General features: G+C 38.7%; 2 protein-coding genes and 3 non-coding genes across 5 annotated transcripts; 2 read left to right on the top strand and 3 right to left on the bottom strand.

Annotated features, from left to right (window-relative positions):
* The first annotated feature begins 21 nt into the window (after positions 1-21).
* Positions 22-3,742, top strand: LOC117538436 (zinc finger BED domain-containing protein 1-like). The gene is made up of 3 exons (XM_034204121.1): positions 22-285; positions 1,704-2,686; positions 2,885-3,742. The coding sequence occupies exons 1-3, from the start codon at positions 22-24 to the stop codon at positions 3,453-3,455; spliced, it is 1,818 nt and encodes a 605-aa protein (XP_034060012.1). The 3' UTR covers positions 3,456-3,742.
* Positions 3,743-4,132: 390 nt separating this feature from the next.
* On the bottom strand, positions 4,133-4,205 carry trnav-aac. The gene has a single exon. It is a non-coding gene; the product is annotated as a tRNA-Val (tRNA).
* Positions 4,206-4,565: 360 nt separating this feature from the next.
* On the bottom strand, positions 4,566-4,638 carry trnav-aac. Its single transcript has one exon. It is a non-coding gene; the product is annotated as a tRNA-Val (tRNA).
* Positions 4,639-4,965: 327 nt separating this feature from the next.
* On the bottom strand, positions 4,966-5,038 carry trnav-cac. The gene has a single exon. It is a non-coding gene; the product is annotated as a tRNA-Val (tRNA).
* Positions 5,039-9,249: 4,211 nt separating this feature from the next.
* ncf1 (neutrophil cytosolic factor 1) lies at positions 9,250-16,235 on the top strand. Its single transcript, XM_034204092.1, has 11 exons — positions 9,250-9,379; positions 9,853-9,933; positions 10,054-10,129; positions 12,000-12,165; positions 12,283-12,341; positions 12,586-12,708; positions 13,104-13,211; positions 13,295-13,412; positions 13,570-13,683; positions 14,473-14,648; positions 15,126-16,235. Exons 1-11 carry the CDS (start codon positions 9,308-9,310, stop codon positions 15,287-15,289), a joined length of 1,257 nt encoding a protein of 418 aa, XP_034059983.1. The 5' UTR covers positions 9,250-9,307; the 3' UTR covers positions 15,290-16,235.
* Positions 16,236-16,530: the final 295 nt, after the last annotated feature.

Genomic DNA, 16,530 nt, shown 5'->3' with positions numbered 1-16,530 from the left:
ACTGAAATAAACAATACTATTATGGGCTGCTTACTTAGCCATAATAACACAAAAGTCTCCCTGAGCCAGGCTGTTGTTCCCTCGTGCTTCAAGGAAACCACCATCATTCCAGTGCCAAAGAAGTCATCTCCATCCGGCTTCAACGACTACCGCCGCCCCGTCGCACTAACTTCCACCATCATGAAGTGCTTCGAAAGGCTGGTCATGAAGCAGATCAAATCCACCCTCCCCCCATCGCTGGACCCGTTTCAGTTTGCCTACCGAGCTAAACGGTCCACAGAGGATGCAATCTCCTCCGCTCTCACTAATGGCGCGTTTCCACTGCAGCGGGTAGCTCGCCTTAAGCGTGCCGAGCCGTGCGGGGCCCGTTTTTGGTTGCGCTTCCACTTATCCTAGTTTTGGCCCGGGGCTACTTTTTCACCTTTTTTCTGGCCCGACTAAATCGTGGTTCTAGGGCCAGGAACAACCAGGCTGAGTCGGGCTGAGTATGCTAAACTAGAGAGAGAATCGATGGCAAGGGGGCTACAACTACAACAAGATGAACATATTTGACCGTGAATTAATTGTAATACACGTTTCAAAATGGTGCCGAAGTAACAACATACTGATACCGGTTAGTAAAAACCATGAATTAATGCTTTGACAAGTCTGCAGACAGACGGCAGGTGAAAACCTCTTTTTAAAATGCGTGTTTTCTAAATGTAGCTTGGCTAAGCTAACGTTATATATGCTCCGACCGTCCACACTCACAACAACGGCCTATACAGACATAAACAAACCAGCGACTGTATTCGCCATGACACAGGCAGTCTGTGGTTTGTACTTGTTTAACTTTTGTCTAGTTTCTGAACAGATATGAAGAGCTGTGAGCTCTGAGTGCTAAGAGCTAACGGCTGTGTTGTTTTTTGGGGCGCTCATTGAAGATGACGTCACGGCTCCGCCTACACTGCGTTACTATAGTAACTACCCCAGTTCCTAAACTGTAATGGAAGCGCAGCATTATAGTATCAATGTATGTCAATTAACGGAGCCAGCAATGTCCAGGCCAGGGCTGCACGTAAGCTGGTGCGCAGTTGTCATTAATTAATTAATGTTTTTATGAGCATTGAAAACATTAAAATGAGCACCAGCCCATCCAAGTGTGATAGGGCTCATATGAGTTGCACTACCAAACATTTTCATTGTGTAGATATAGTACTCTACAAGCTTTTAGATAAACATGAAATGCATTGTTGGACTTAACATTGTTTAAAAAGTAACCACGTTAGCCTTCAAGTAAGCTAATTATACCATAGCACTGCAATGAGTTTAAGAGTAGATTTAATATGCCCCACTGTCATAGCTGTTGTTCCATTGTTCATTGCTGTTGTGTTTTCTAGGACAAAGCAAAGAATCTTGCCGTCCTTTCTTGGGAAAGAGGCGCAATGCACTCCACAGAAGGCAGCCGAACTCAGCAAAATAATCTTGAGAGGAAGTAATTATTTGCTTCCTTTGAGCATCTTTTAGGAGGGAATGGCTGTCCTGATCCCATTTATTGTGTCCTGATTTATTAGCTAGTTTATAGATGTTTCTTCACTTAGCCTTTTTATTTGTGTCCTTGTTTGGATTATGTAATAATTAAGCTTCTTACACTATAAGCAACATGGCTCTATGAAAGGTGCTGTGTTGTTATTAATAATAATGATATTTGTTTTATCTTACAGGTGATCGTCAAAGACATGAGGCCTTTGTCTCTCGTTGAGAGTGAAGCCTTCATAGATATGATTGAATATGCCTGCCCAGGCTTCAAATGTCCCTCCAGGTGGTGGTTTACCAAGCAGCTGGAGAAAGCATACCAATGTGCTCTTGATGATCTGAAGGGAAACTTAAAGAAGAGGTCCTCAAAGATAACGCTCACCACCGATGCCTGGACAAGTATTGCCACGGAGGCATACCTTGGAGTGACTTGCCACTACATTAATGAAAACTGGGAGATGGTCTCATTTGTTCTTTGCACAAAGCCCCTTGAGGACAGACACACTGGTGACAACATCGCTCTCTGGATTGAGGAGGTCGCTGAGAAGTTTGACTTTTCTCTCCATGATGGTGTCCAGGCAATTGTCCACGATAATGCAGCGAACGTTGTGAAAGCCCTTAGAATCCTTGAGGAGAAGCATGGTGTTGCCTCACTTCGATGTGCTGGCCATACCACCCAGTTGATTGTCAACCATGCACTGAAAGAGCCCCGAATCAACAAGGCACTTGGGGCAGCAAGGAGCCTCGTCACATACTTCCACAGCAGCGAGGTCGCCACCCTGAAGCTGAAACTCAAACAAGAGCAAATGGGCACACCGCAACACAAGTTGTCACAGGATGTACCCATCATATGGAATAGCTCTTTTTACATGATCAAACGCCTCCTTGAGCAGCGGTGGCCTGTAACCGCAACCCTCTCAGACCCAAAGGTCACCAAGGCAGCAAAACACTACCTGGATATGAGAGCTGACCAATGGAGCATCCTGGGGGACCTACATCAAGCACTTGAGGCCTTCGAGCAAGCCACCGTCTTCCTGAGTGGAGAGGCATATGTCACGGTCTCTGTCCTGCCTCCGCTGGTGAAAGGCCTACAGAAGTCCACGCAGAAAGCCTTTGAGTCTGCTCCAATTGCCACCTTCCAAACTGCAGCCGCAGCAGAGATAGCTTCAAGGTTAGTTTAAATATGCAGCTCTTTAAATCTCTTAAAGTGAACTAACTGAATATTTGAATTAAACTTTCCCAGTTTGCATCAATGTTTTTCCATTATGATTCTATCATGTAGAGCTATGGATTCTACTGTTATCTTTATCTTGAAGCACCTTGAATTTCTTTGATTTAAAGTGTGCACATTAAATCCATTATTTTTCAGATGGAAGGTTGAGACTACTTATGACGAGGACGGGAAGAATGTGTGCATCTTCGCCGCGGCCCTTGATCCGAGATTCCGAAAACTCAAGTTCTTGTCCACAGATGACATCCTGAAGGTGAAAATCAAACTTCAGACCCTTGCACTTGATGCCAGACGAGTACGAGTGAGGGAAGAGCCTGACTCCCCCAGTGGCCAGCTAGATCACTCAAGAGGACAGAAGCCAAAGTCTGTCCTGGACACATTGCTTGGGTCAGATGATGAGGAGGAGGAGATGGAAGATGACGACCCAGCCCATGACCAGAGGGAAGATGCTGTCAGGAATGAGGTGCTTCTGTACTTTGGGGGGAAAGCCATTCCAAAGGACAAAAACCCACTCCAATGGTGGAAAGAAAATGAAACAAAGTTCCCCTCCCTGGCTGTTGTGGCGAGATCTTATCTGGCTGCCCCTGCAACATCCACACCTTCTGAACGTCTGTTCTCAGCAGCAGGGAACATTGTGAGCAAAAAAAGAGCAAGCCTCACCAAAGAACACGTGGACATGCTCACATTCCTCCACAGTAATTCAAAGTAGGAGGAGTAGAGTTGTGAGGGAGGAGAGAAGGAGGAAAGTGGCCAGTACTTATATTGCAGTAATTGCACACTCTTCATTAGCATGTAAGCTGCCAGAATAGTAGTTAAGAGAGTCAGTTTCATTGTGCATCAGGTTCTGTGTTGGGACTGTTATATTGTGCACGGCACAGTTTGTTTTTGCACTACATTTTTTATCTTTTGTAATTTTGTACAGAAGAGATTTTTTGTTGGACTGTAAGAGTAAACAGGCTGGCCTTTTTATTTTGTATACATTTATTCTATATTTCTTATTTTGCTGTGCAATAAAAAAATAACTATTATTAAGAATTTTTTGGTATTTATTTGAGATAAATTACGTTTTTTATGAATCGAACAACAGAAAAATAATCGTTAGATTAGTCGACTAATCGATAAAATAATCGCCCGATTAATCGTTTTCAAAATAATCGTTTCCCCCCAGCACTACGCATCAGTAAGGAAAATCGCCAGGCACAAGTCTCAGGGAAGGTAAGTTAAACTGTTGCGTTCAGGGACGGACCAGAAAACCTAAATTCACGGGTTACTTGTCTTCTTACAGAATACATCCGGTAACATTTATATCAACAAGACAGATCAGGTGAACGGTGTACGTGAGGTGATTTAAGGGGTAGATATATCATCGTAGTGAAAAGTAAACAATGTTTCCGCCCGGTCTCGAACCGGGGACCTTTCGCGTGTTAGGCGAACGTGATAACCACTACACTACGGAAACGCCGTGGCAATTGTGCGTTCACGGACATCTAGTAACTTGTCCACAATAACCACCATCACTGAGCTTGGTGCTATCATATATAATAAGAGCGGATGCTATGATTTTTTTGTGGAGGATTTGTCTTGTCATTAAGAGGTGAACATCACAACATAATAAGAACGGATATCAAACTACTTTTATCTCTTCAAAAGTTTAACTAGGAAAATCATCAGTCAACAGTCTCCGGAAAGGTAACCTATAATGGTGCGTACATGGAAGAATCAGAACACTTTTCTTCCGAAATACCACAAATGTAGAGTTAATATTTATCAACAAGATAGTGAAGGTGAAGAAAGGTTACACTTAGTGATAAGAAAACAATGTTTCCGCCCGGTCTCGAACCGGGGACCTTTCGCGTGTTAGGCGAACGTGATAACCACTACACTACGGAAACGCCATGCGAGTGTTGCGTTCAGGTACCAATAATAAATCACGACTAAACGGTATTCATGATAACTCAGACATAGCAAAACATAGTCCGTAACCGGAATGCCTTCAGGAAACTCTTCATTTAGGCAAAATCTAACAAAAAATAATACCTAATAAGTTATATTTAGTAAAATACACAGGTGTGTATATGTGTTATAGTGAGGGACACAAAATATAACAGAATGAAACATATAAAGTATTTTCACTGCTCTAATAAACCTATACAAACAAATTAAAGGTAGCAGTTTGTAACTGTACATAAATGTAATAATGATCCCTAAATTGAAAATTATGTTTCCGCCCGGTTTCGAACCGGGGACCTTTCGCGTGTGAGGCGAACGTGATAACCACTACACTACGGAAACGGCCATATATAGAATTGATGACGTAATACAATAGATAAATAGAAAATATTACGAACAAGACGTATACCACCTCCGTACCAAGACAGATCAGGTAAAAGATGTACATGACAAGTACATGTAAGGGGTAGATATCAGCACCCAGAGTACATAAAACCCACAATAACAACACTATGAGTATAAGACTTGACCAAACCCAAGTCTTGACATTAGCTTTATGTCTAGCACAAGGATAGCAATATAAAAAAATAGAAGGCTGTGAACGTTGTCCAGGATAACAATGATCTAGTTGGAATAGTTCAATTGTAATAGATGCTCTTTCACATTTGGCTTACATAAGTTAGACGTGGCTTTAAATAAAAAACCGGGGTGTCAAATTATTCACTCAACCCAGGGTCGGCTCTAGAACAAATCAAATGGGGGGGCAATAATTTACCAAGGGGGGGCACACACTGCCGTCAACAACCAACACACAAACACCAACGCAACTTCAATTTAAAAAAACATGCTGTAAAGTCTATTGTCTTTCACACACATTGCAGGGTGTAGTGCTATTGTATAGCGCACCTATGACTTGTGCATACATGCACGGCTGTGGCACGATCACCAAAACAGAAACATATGGACATAGGCCACCATATGAAAAGTGTGCAAATGTATTTAGTATCCTATCCATGTGAACATGTTTTAGGTGGGGGGTGGACCTAACCTCCTCTAGGAGGGTCTGGGGGCAAGCTCCCCCGGGAAGATTATTTTTAAAATATTGAAGTTAAAAGCATCAATCTGGTGCACTTTGAGAGCAAAATGAAGAGATCTATGGATAGTCTACATCTCTCAACATCCATATGAAACACAACTGTAAACAGATTTACTTTTTCTTTATGGATATTTTACTAATCACTCCCCTTTTAAATGGTATTCTGTGTTATTGTCCTATAGTATTTCATACCCGTTTTTCATTTATTCTCTTATTCTTTAATAACTATAATGATCATATAAAGGTAGCCTATTCCTCGCAAATACTTGTTTACATAAATGGTGACCAAACCGTTTGAGACCCACTGAGATAACCTACACTAAAGTGAACTATCTAAACACTGAGAGAGTCCTTACCTCACTGAGCTGACGTTATAAGATCCTCTCAGTCTGACAGGAGAGGACTCTCCTCCACCTTGGTGTAGAAACAGCTCTTTATATCCGTTAGCATAGCTAGCTAACCAGATGCTAACAACAATATTCCACGTTACCGCTCGCGCACTGACAAAATGCGCTCGTGCCACACACAGAGAGCCGAGCTTGAATGAAACACAGAGACCCATGTACTTGTACTGTACTGTATATCATATTATTTTCGATGGCTTTACTGTAATCAGTATAACAGATGGACAGATCGCCACTGGGCTTTCATCTAAACACACAGCCACGTAATGATAACAAAACAAAAGTCGGGGTCATTGGTTAAGCAACACACCAATCAGAGAGCAGCAGTGAGCACACCTCAGGCTGTGTTTCATATAAAGAATAAATAAAGAATACAAATGTGTATTCTTTATTTCTGATGTATTTCACACAAAAAACTTTTGGTGGAAACGTTTTAACTTATATGATTATTTTTTTTAAACGGCGAATTGGCAATAAGGCTCGTTGGGGGGGCACAGTGACTCATTTGGGGGGGCATGGCCCGCGAATGACCCCCCATGACGCCGACCCTGACTCAACCCTTTATTGAAACTCATGCTCGTTAGCTCGATTCCGTTAGCAACATGCTACATTAGCCCCGAGGAGGACGCAGTTGTGCTTCCTACCTGCCCAGCAATGAGCATCAAAAATATATTATGAAAGTGCTCGAAGTTTTGGAAAAGCTGTTGATGAAAAGATATTGCTAGTTCCGTTTTAAATTAAACCAAAAATGCTACGCATCTAAAACCTCCATTAGTTACATTGACAAATCTAGCATTAACTGCTGCTAGCATTTGACACACGTGGCTTTATATTAAAAACAGTACATTGTCAAGTGTTAAACTTTGTAAAAGGTAAAATAACATTTAGTTTCAATAATTCAATTGAAAAAAAACCTCTCCGATGTTGTGGCTTCTGTTTTATTCATTTCGTTAGCATTAATGCTTCACTTACCAGAGGAGAAAGGAAGTTTCCCATGGACCAACAGTGACGCATCAGAGAAAGTAATGCAATCCTCTACGGGATGCGCCTCAACCATAGAGTGTATCATATATAAAGGCCTCAACGCGTATGCAAACAGAAGCATCAATCTCATTACGCCAATCCTGATTGGCTGGTGATCTTGACGTCTACGTCAGGGAATCCACCCACCCTTTAAGTAGCTTGCGCTACGTCGATGTGCAATGAATGATGCTAGTTATGCGTGTACCTTCAAACAATGGAAGAATAAAGTGAAACAAATACCGTGAAATGTTTATCGTGATTAAAAAGCCAAGAAAAAAAGAGATCATTCCAAAACCAGGTAAATTAATGCATTTGTCTGCAATTTTAATTGTTTTAATGTAATTGCACACTCAACAGTTTATATGCTGATTTCAGATAATAGACCGTTTTATTGAAATTAATGCATATTCTCACAATAGCTTAATGATAATATGTAAATGTACAATTTGGAATCATTAATGTGTGCATTCGAAGAAAAATCACTCTCCATGAAAAAGATCCCTCAGTTAAGAGAATTTGCTAACTCTATTTTACGAGTTCATTATTCCCTAAACGAATATTTGTGAATTTCAACCAGTTTGCTGGATTTATGGATTGTTACGCACAGCACTGCCACGAGGTGGAGCCGTGAGACCACAGTGTTAAACACACTGAAGTTATTCCTCTTGCAGGAAATCTCATGGGAGCCTGCCTGCTAAAGCCAAGTGACTACTCATTTATCATTGTAGGGGGCGGTAACAATACAATTCCGTACATGCAATGTTTGCATGCAACAGAGATTACTGTGAATACAACAACAAATAACCTATAGCGGTTTACCTGTTTTTACCAATATATTTATAGATTAATTGCCAGAAAAAAACAAGAAATACAGGAAATGGGTGGCACATTAAAGTCCAAAGACCAATGTCTCGTCTTGTTTTGTCTGACCAAAAGTCCAAAACCGAAAGACACTTTATAAGTGCTTGTAAATTAATGAAATAAAGTAAAGACATTTTTTAAATATCCGTATTGATGAGCTCTTATTAGGGATATTTTGAACATGCCTACAAATGTCTTAAAAGTTTAAAAATAAATAGGCTATATTATGCAAATAGAGGCCTCCTTTTTTTTCCTGTATTTTTTGTGGTTGTTTTGCTGGTTGTGTTGGATATAAGTTGAATCATCAGTCACATTCAGTAATGTGACTTTGGATGTCTCATCATTGATGATGGCTCATCATCTGATTTCTAAAAATATAAACCTCACTGGAAAACATTAATAAGCAGATGATTTGATCTCTTTGTGTAACAGCTATCAGATTTTTTGAAAATCCATTTCTATATTTTTATTTTACATCTGTATCAGTGCCGACTCAATATTTAATTAAATAAAGAAACACACCACAATTTGTGTTTTCCTCGGTGGCTACAATGGAGGAAGTTTAGTCCTGTGAGTTTGTTTGTGTTTCTTTTTAAAATGTGTTTGTTCCTCTTTCCTTGCCTAGCTGAAAGCCCATGAGTGACACTAACAACAGTTGTTACAGATATTGAAAAACAGGTTTGGTTTGTGTTAACATGCACTCATGTAATCCCCCTCCTATACTGAGAAACAGTTTTGAAGGGAATTCCTCATTTGAGCATGTTCTTCAAAATTGACCATTAGTTGCTTCATTTAAAATGATATATAAGATATTTTCCATGAGATACTTATTTATAGTAAGTGCATTACTTACAGTAGATGGCAGTCAGCACACCCTAGTGTAAAAATCAGACAGGAGTCCTGCATGATGAGAGTAGCAGAAAATGGAAATATTCGAGTAAAGAAACTTGAAATTGTTCTTCAGTACAGTACTTAAGTAAATGTGGTTAGTTTCCCCCACTCTTGCTATTATTATTCACTTTCAATATCAATAGTAATTCAACAATTGATGAGTGAAAATGTTTCCTTTTTCTCTGTGAAGTTAGAGGACTTTCGAAGACGTGTAAAGGGGAACTGACTCGTGATGTGTTGACGACATTTTGCACATACACACCCCCTACACACACACAGTTATATAAGCCTTGTCTGTTGTTTTTTATTGCAGTTGTCAGTGCGGTGATTCTCATCATGGAGGCGAGCTACGTCAGGCATGTGGAGCTATTTGGCTTTGAGAAACGTTCATTCCCGAGTCAGCACTACGTAAGGATCAAAACTATTAACCATTACTTTGCTAAAGTCGCTACTAATCCTTTAAAAATCGACAAAGTTAGAGACATTCTAGCAAAGTTCAGTCTTAACAAAATCAAGATAATTTTTTGAAATAATAACTAATGTCATCTGATGTTGGAGCTATTCATTGATTTGTATTATTTAATAGTCAAACGTTTATTTTCTCACCGTTTTTAGTGTATGGTAGTTTCATAATTAGTTAGTGTCATTATTTAAATTAATGAGAAGTTTATTCTTTTATTTTGAAGATAGCTTTAGGCACCTGGTGAATAGTGACTTTTGATAGTAGAAAAATAAAAAATATCATAAGAAAATATATTGTAAAAGCTATATTCTTGCATGGACACTGGATGTATCCCTGTGTATCAGCAGTTTAATTTTTGAGTGGCTTTTTGAGAGGTTTGTTTTTGGTTTAGCCATTACATGTGAGATTATATGTGCAGGTGTACATGCTGATGGTGAAATGGAGCGACCTCTCAGAGAAGCTGATCTACAGAACGTATCCTGAGATTCACACCTTCCACGTAAGATCTTTCTTCACTACAAAAATAAAAGCACTGTGGACTTTTGCATTTCTACAAATGAAGTACTAATAAAAAATAAATTACATTTTTGAATCGGAAATGTTTATGTTTTGGCTGCAGAAGTCCCTGAAGGAGATGTTTCCCATCGAGTCTGGTGAAATAGAAAAGAAGGACAGAATCATTCCGTCATTACCAGGTAAAATAATTATAATGTTTCCTTTATTTTAGGTCAAAGAGTGCAGATTGTTTCTCTTTGCTTTTGGCTTTTTATTTACATTTAAGTTTCGTAGGATTTTATTCAGCTTAGTTTGTATGTTATGACAAGCTGCAGAGTGCAGAGGTTGAACAACATCTGACACATATATATTAACATATATAATCACAGACTATTATTAAAAGACAACACAATTATAATTGTGAAGTAGCTTCAATAGGTATTTTAAGAGTAATTGTAGTTAAAAACCCTCTGCCTGCTATAATCTTCTTTTAGGAAGCACCTGGGTTTTTAAACAAATATGGGCCAATACACTTCTCCTTTTTTCAAATTGTTGAAGCAACACAGAAAGCTGCAATAGAGCTGAAATCACTGATGTCAAAATGAGAGATTTTTCGTCTGCTGTCAGTAGAAGTTAATACTGAATTTGTAGCCAGACAAAAGCTCAGCCAAAGAGCAAGAGGACTTGTATTAGCCCTGTATGTTGGACAGAATAAAAACACTGATCATTTATCTATTCATACGAGCTTGGAGCTAGAAAAGATTGTCCTGATGGTGTAAAGTAAAGTACAAAATATAAATAAGACATTTAAACATTAAAACATCTAATAATAGACATAAATAAGTACATGAAGAGTACGGGGAAGAAGTAAATACTCACCTTTTAAATTATATATATTTAGTCAAGTAACATTATGGGTATACTTAACTTTATGCATTGAAATCTAAACACTTGAGAATGAAACAAACCAACAAAACAAATTAAAGAACATTTATCAAATCCACCCCATCGTACTATGCCAGTTCACTTATTTATGCATGTTTACAACCACTGCATGTTATCATAGTGACAGGTAGAAAGTCATGCTAACTACTTCCATGTTAACATCCAACATCATGATGCATTAAACTTGAAACCTTATAATTTTTGCTTATTGCTTTCACTTTTAAATGAGACAGGTGTCAAAAAGGAAACATGGACTTTTTGCAGGTCTGTTTTCTGTTCAGCGTTGATTCAAATAAAAACAGAACTCAAATTGCACCCATTGTGAAAGCTACATTTCAAAACAAGCTGGTTGCAGTTTAGAGAAGAGACACAGTGATAAAACCCCAAACCTGATGCAACCTACATGTCTGGAAATGTTCACCTTGTGAAAGCAGTGGTGGAAAGTACATTTACTCCATCACAAGTTTGAGGTACTTTTACTTTCTTTTGTATTTTATATGTAAAATGAGAGAAAATAGCCCATCGCGATTATTTTGATTGAGAAATTATAATTTGTTCACCATTATTTTCATTGTTATTAAAATATATATTTAAAATGATAAACAAGATAATCCCCACATATTAACTCCATTTTATGATTTTTTTAAGCGTAAATGCAATCGCCATAAGTAAATAACTAATGAAAGGCTATTTAACAAATGACATCATAGTGACATGATTCTCGTCACTATCGCTAAGCTAGAGGTTGACTGGGTTTGACGTGATTATGTTTTACTCTAATTTAAGCTACCAATATAAGACACATAGAACATGTGGGCATTCATGAGTGGCGTATTTTATGTTGTAGGTTCTTAAAACTGCTGACTTCAACATGAGGGAATTTAAAGTGGTAAAATGCTAACTCATTATCAGGTTTTAGGACGCATTCCTGCACCACTCTTTTGAGATTTATATATAAATTATACTGTTGCAACCCTAGTCAATAACACTATTTCATAAAGTCTAAAACTGATACTGCAGTCTTGAGTTTCTGCTGATAACGTGTTTTCTTTCACAGTTAAACCTGTCTATAAGTCTGTCGGTATTATTTAAATTGTACTTGGGACTTATGTTTTATCTGTGCAGCTCCACGGTGGTTGATCAGTGAGAAGTCCCCAGAGACCAGGCAGAGCACGTTGTCGGAGTACTGCCACTCGCTCATCAACCTACCGCCTCACATCTCCCGCAGCAAACAGCTCACCAACTTCTTCAAGGTCCGACCCGAGGACGAGAACCCTCCTGCCCTGAACCCGTCAGTACAACACACACATTACAGAGGATGTGTCACACATGGAAATGTATCACTTCCAAATGTAAAACTCAATCACCCAGTAATTAGTACTAAATTCAATTAAAATGTCCTCTTCAGAGTGAAAAAAAGCGAAACCTTTGTGGTGAACAAGGAGTCGTACAGAGGCAACGTTTCTGGTAAGTCATTTTAAATGTAATAAATGCTTAAAACATGTATTTTTGTCGTTGTCTTTCCCAAGGTTATTGAAAGATGTTAGATTTATATTCTTTTGCATTTATATATTTATTTGTAGCGTACAGGCTGCAGCTTGTGGATTCATTTTTGAAATTGTCCAAATAAGTGCCCTTTAAGCATTAGGGTTGTTTAAATACACATTAAACATTTTTATTAAAACAGATAATTATGTGTTTTACCTCTCAGAGATTTCTGGCCCCATCATTTTGGACACGTACAGAGTGATCGCTGACTTCGAGAAGACGTCTAAACATGAGATTAATCTGCACACTGGAGACCTGGTGGAAATCGTGGAGAAAAATCCAAACGGTGAGAATGCTAAAACAACCGCAGCCAAACTTCCCTAAACAAAACAGACCTTCCAAAAGTTTATGACAATACTAATTCTTGGGTAAGACTCACTTTTAACCTCATTCATTAAATTGTTCAAGGAAGAGCTGAAAAAGTTGAATACTAATTCATGATACTCTTTTATAAAGAATTAGATGATTTTGATTAATTATGGTCTATTGAAGCATGAAACAGAAGCACTCAGTCAGGTTTTAAAGGCCCTAAAACCATTTTTTGTGTTAAGAGGTCAACTCAAAATTCCTCTTTCCTTTTGTGTCAACTAAGTAAAGACACTCCGTTTATTATTCAATCATGTTTACGTTATGTTTATCTTTAATGAATGAGGCCCGGTCTTAAGCTGCTCTTGTGTTCAGGGTGGTGGTTCTGCCAGTGTGAGTCTAATCGAGGCTGGATCCCTGCGTCTTACCTGGAGCCGCTGGACGGACCGGATGAAGCCGAGGAGGCTGATCCGGACTACGAAGGTAAGTTGTGTTCCTTGTATTCTTCATTAAATAATGTATTTTCAGTATGTGTGTCTTTTTAACAGTGCTGTGTGTCCCTGCAGGAGAGATGCACGTCAGCACCAGAGCCTACAAGGCAGAGCTGGAGGACGAGATCTCTCTGGAGAGCGGGGAAACCGTCGCCGTCATCCACAAACTGCTTGACGGCTGGTGGGTCGTCAGGTATGGTCTACACAAACTGATATTTATGTGGATATATTCATAATATCTTTATAATAACAAAATCAAATCTCCCCAAGGAGGAACAGAAGGACTTCAGCTATTATTTAATTATTAATCCTACTGTGGTGCTTATAAATAAATCTGGATATTTTTACAGGAAAGGAGATGAGACCGGACATTTCCCCTCCATATTCCTGCACAAGGCCGGCAAGAGGGAGATATATGAAGCACAGCGGACAAACCTGCAGGGACAGAAACCTCCCCCCCGCAGGTACGTCAGTGAACGCAAAATATAGAGTAGTCTTATTTTAATCTCCACTCTTCAAAAGATTGATTGTTTTCTATTTAACAAATCACTTTTCCATATAAATACGTTGTAACTGCAAATTTGTAAGGTAACTAAAGCTGTCAAATGAAAATAGTGAATAAAATGCATGTTTTTTCAGCACTCAAATGTTGAAGCTGGGAGGAGAAAAACTATCACGAGATCAACACTAGGGCTGCACAATATGGACAAGTGCAATATTCAAATTGCATGAAGAACAATATTTATTAAGGCTAGATATATGTACAAATATTGTGGAGCTGCAGAGATGTCCCAGCATACAAATCACACTCTAAGGACATAACATATGTTTTTGGTAGAGACCCTCTTTTGAAAATCACACTAATCATTTATTATATCATTCAATGTTTTTGGGAACTCTTCTTTATACCCTTTTGAAGTCTTAATAATTTTCCTCTGACATTCCAATCACTGTGCTTCATATTATGAGCAGAGTTCTGTTAAACAAAAATCAAATATTCCTTAGGACAAATAGCAAAGACATAGAATGTAGGTCAGTCTTTGAAAAGCCTCAAAGTCTTATATTATTATATTATTCAATGTTAATAAGAATAACAAAGCAAAATGATAAATTCCCTTGATAATATGAATCATGTTATAATTGCAATATCAGTCAAAATAACAAATAGTTTTTCCCCCCCAATAGTTCAGCCCCCATCAACACTCACCACCTTTACTTACCTTTACAAATCTCTGTGGCATTTTCCGTCTCAGATCCACCATCAGAAATGCGAAGAGCATCCACAACAAGTCCCGTCAGCGGCTCAGCCAGGACAGTTACCGCAGGAACAGCCGCCGCTACCTCCAGCAGAAAGGGGGCTGCCTGGCAGAGCCCCGCAAGAACTCCAAGACCACCGCAAAGTCACCCCTGAGGGAGAGGAAGAACCAGGGTAACGTTCATGTTGTGTTCAGATCGATCAAACAAAGTGCACCAGTGGTGGAAGGAACTGCTCAGATCATTTACTGAAATAAAAGTACTGATACCATGCTGTTATAATACTCCACTATAGTTATATGTAAAAAAAAACATAAATAAGTATATGAAAAGTATGGGGAAGAAGTAAACACTCACCTTTTTAAATTATATATATCTAGTCAACTGTTACAGATATACTAAACTTTATGCATTGAAATCTAAACACCTAAATGAGAATACTGCATCATTAATGTACATTTTAGTACAATATGTGTCCCTGAGATGTAGTGTGGTAGAAGTCAAAGTGACCTAAAAGGGAAATACTTAAGTTAAGTACAAGAACCTCAGATTTTTAAGTAAGTGTACGTAGTTAAATTCCAACACTCACTGAAACAATCAACCCACAAAGCCTCTTAACACTTCTAATAATGTTGTTATTTGCTACCAACAGACAACATTCCCGAGCAGTCCACGTCTGGCTCAGAGAGCGAGCTGAAGAGGGATGCTCCGGTTATCCCCCCCCGGCCCAGTCCGGAGCTCATCCTGGAGCGCTGCAGCGACAACACCTGCAAGAGAGTCAGCATCCACAGGTCAAACTCTGGCTCTTCCAAATAGCACCGGAAGTCACTAGATGTTGTGAAATTTACAATGAAATCACTTTTTTTTTGTTGCCTAAGTTTGTGGCAGACCGTTCCAATGCAATCGTAAAACCTAGAGGGAGATGCAGGCGGTCATGGGAAAAGGTTACTGAATTGAGTGGAGAATAAGTCATTCTGTAAAATGATGTGGGAGGAAATGTTTTAAAATGTATACTTTTATAACTTTACTATGGTAAACAAATCCAGTGAAGTTCGACTGTCTCATGATGTGCAACAGTGCGGCTCATTGTTTTAATCAGGCTTTGTTACACAAACAATACTTGTATGTTAATCTTTTTCACAGGATTTGTTGTATCTCCAGAGATATTCTTTATGTCACACTGTGCAAGTTTAGAAAAATCTTGACTTATACTTACTACCATCTGGTTGTCATATCAAGAAGAACAAGGTGGCAGACAGTTGTCTATTCTAACTTTGCTGCTTCCATTTATTTTACAACCCTCAAGTTGATAAAATGTGTCGGACTATTCATTTAAGACCAGATCATTAAAAAAAACTGAATTTAATATCTCCAGAAAAAGTGTAATCATTAAGTCTTGGTTTAATACAACTAAATAAGACCACAATTTGCGAAGCTCTTATTTTCTCTTCCATCGTGGCCGCTTCAAGCTTCTGCACACAGCTTAATGTCTTGACAGTAAACCAAAAATGGCCGCGCTTGTCAAGCTTTACCTGGCTGCTATCATTCACATTCGCACTGTGAGAAGAAAAAGAAGCTATGCATAAGATACATGTCTAGAAAAAGCTGCATTTGTTTGGTTGCTGTGTTATAAAAGTATTTCTACTGATTATAATGATATGTTCTGTTTGTGACCTGTGTAGAACATTTTTTATCTATTTCCCAGCATCTATAAAGCTATCTTGTTATTTATTTGCTGAATAAATGTATATAAAAAACAAAACATGTGTCTCTTTCTTTTAGGTCAACAACCTGCAGCATTATTTAGAAATTAGGCTTCGGTCTTCTCACTCTGTTTGGCAGATCATACAATTAAGTCAGTGGTGAAAACATTACAAGTGAAGTTCGGTAACATCAAAAGTAAGATTACCTATTGTGCAGAAAAATTGTCTCCGTCTGTTTTTACCCTATACAGTCTATGGTTTTTACACAGTTTATTTATATTTAAAAGTTGGAGGATTTATATAAGGATCACTTGATCCTTCAATTTATCAGGAAAAATGAAGGATACAGTGTCA

This window comes from Gymnodraco acuticeps, unplaced genomic scaffold, assembly GCF_902827175.1.
Source record: "Gymnodraco acuticeps unplaced genomic scaffold, fGymAcu1.1, whole genome shotgun sequence".
Taxonomy (NCBI): domain Eukaryota; kingdom Metazoa; phylum Chordata; class Actinopteri; order Perciformes; family Bathydraconidae; genus Gymnodraco; species Gymnodraco acuticeps.
This window is presented reverse-complemented; position numbering and strand designations above follow the sequence as displayed.

Coding starts and splice junctions, on each gene's coding strand:
- ncf1 (XM_034204092.1), top strand. CDS start 9,308: ATGGAGGCGAGCTACGTCAGGCATGTGGAGCTATTTGGCTTTGAGAAA. Junction 9,380..9,852: donor CATTCCCGAGTCAGCACTAC/GTAAGGATCAAA, acceptor TTATATGTGCAG/GTGTACATGCTGATGGTGAA. Junction 14,649..15,125: donor GAGGGAGAGGAAGAACCAGG/GTAACGTTCATG, acceptor TGCTACCAACAG/ACAACATTCCCGAGCAGTCC.
- LOC117538436 (XM_034204121.1), top strand. CDS start 22: ATGGGCTGCTTACTTAGCCATAATAACACAAAAGTCTCCCTGAGCCAG. Junction 286..1,703: donor CTAAACGGTCCACAGAGGAT/GCAATCTCCTCC, acceptor TTTATCTTACAG/GTGATCGTCAAAGACATGAG. Junction 2,687..2,884: donor GCAGCAGAGATAGCTTCAAG/GTTAGTTTAAAT, acceptor ATTATTTTTCAG/ATGGAAGGTTGAGACTACTT.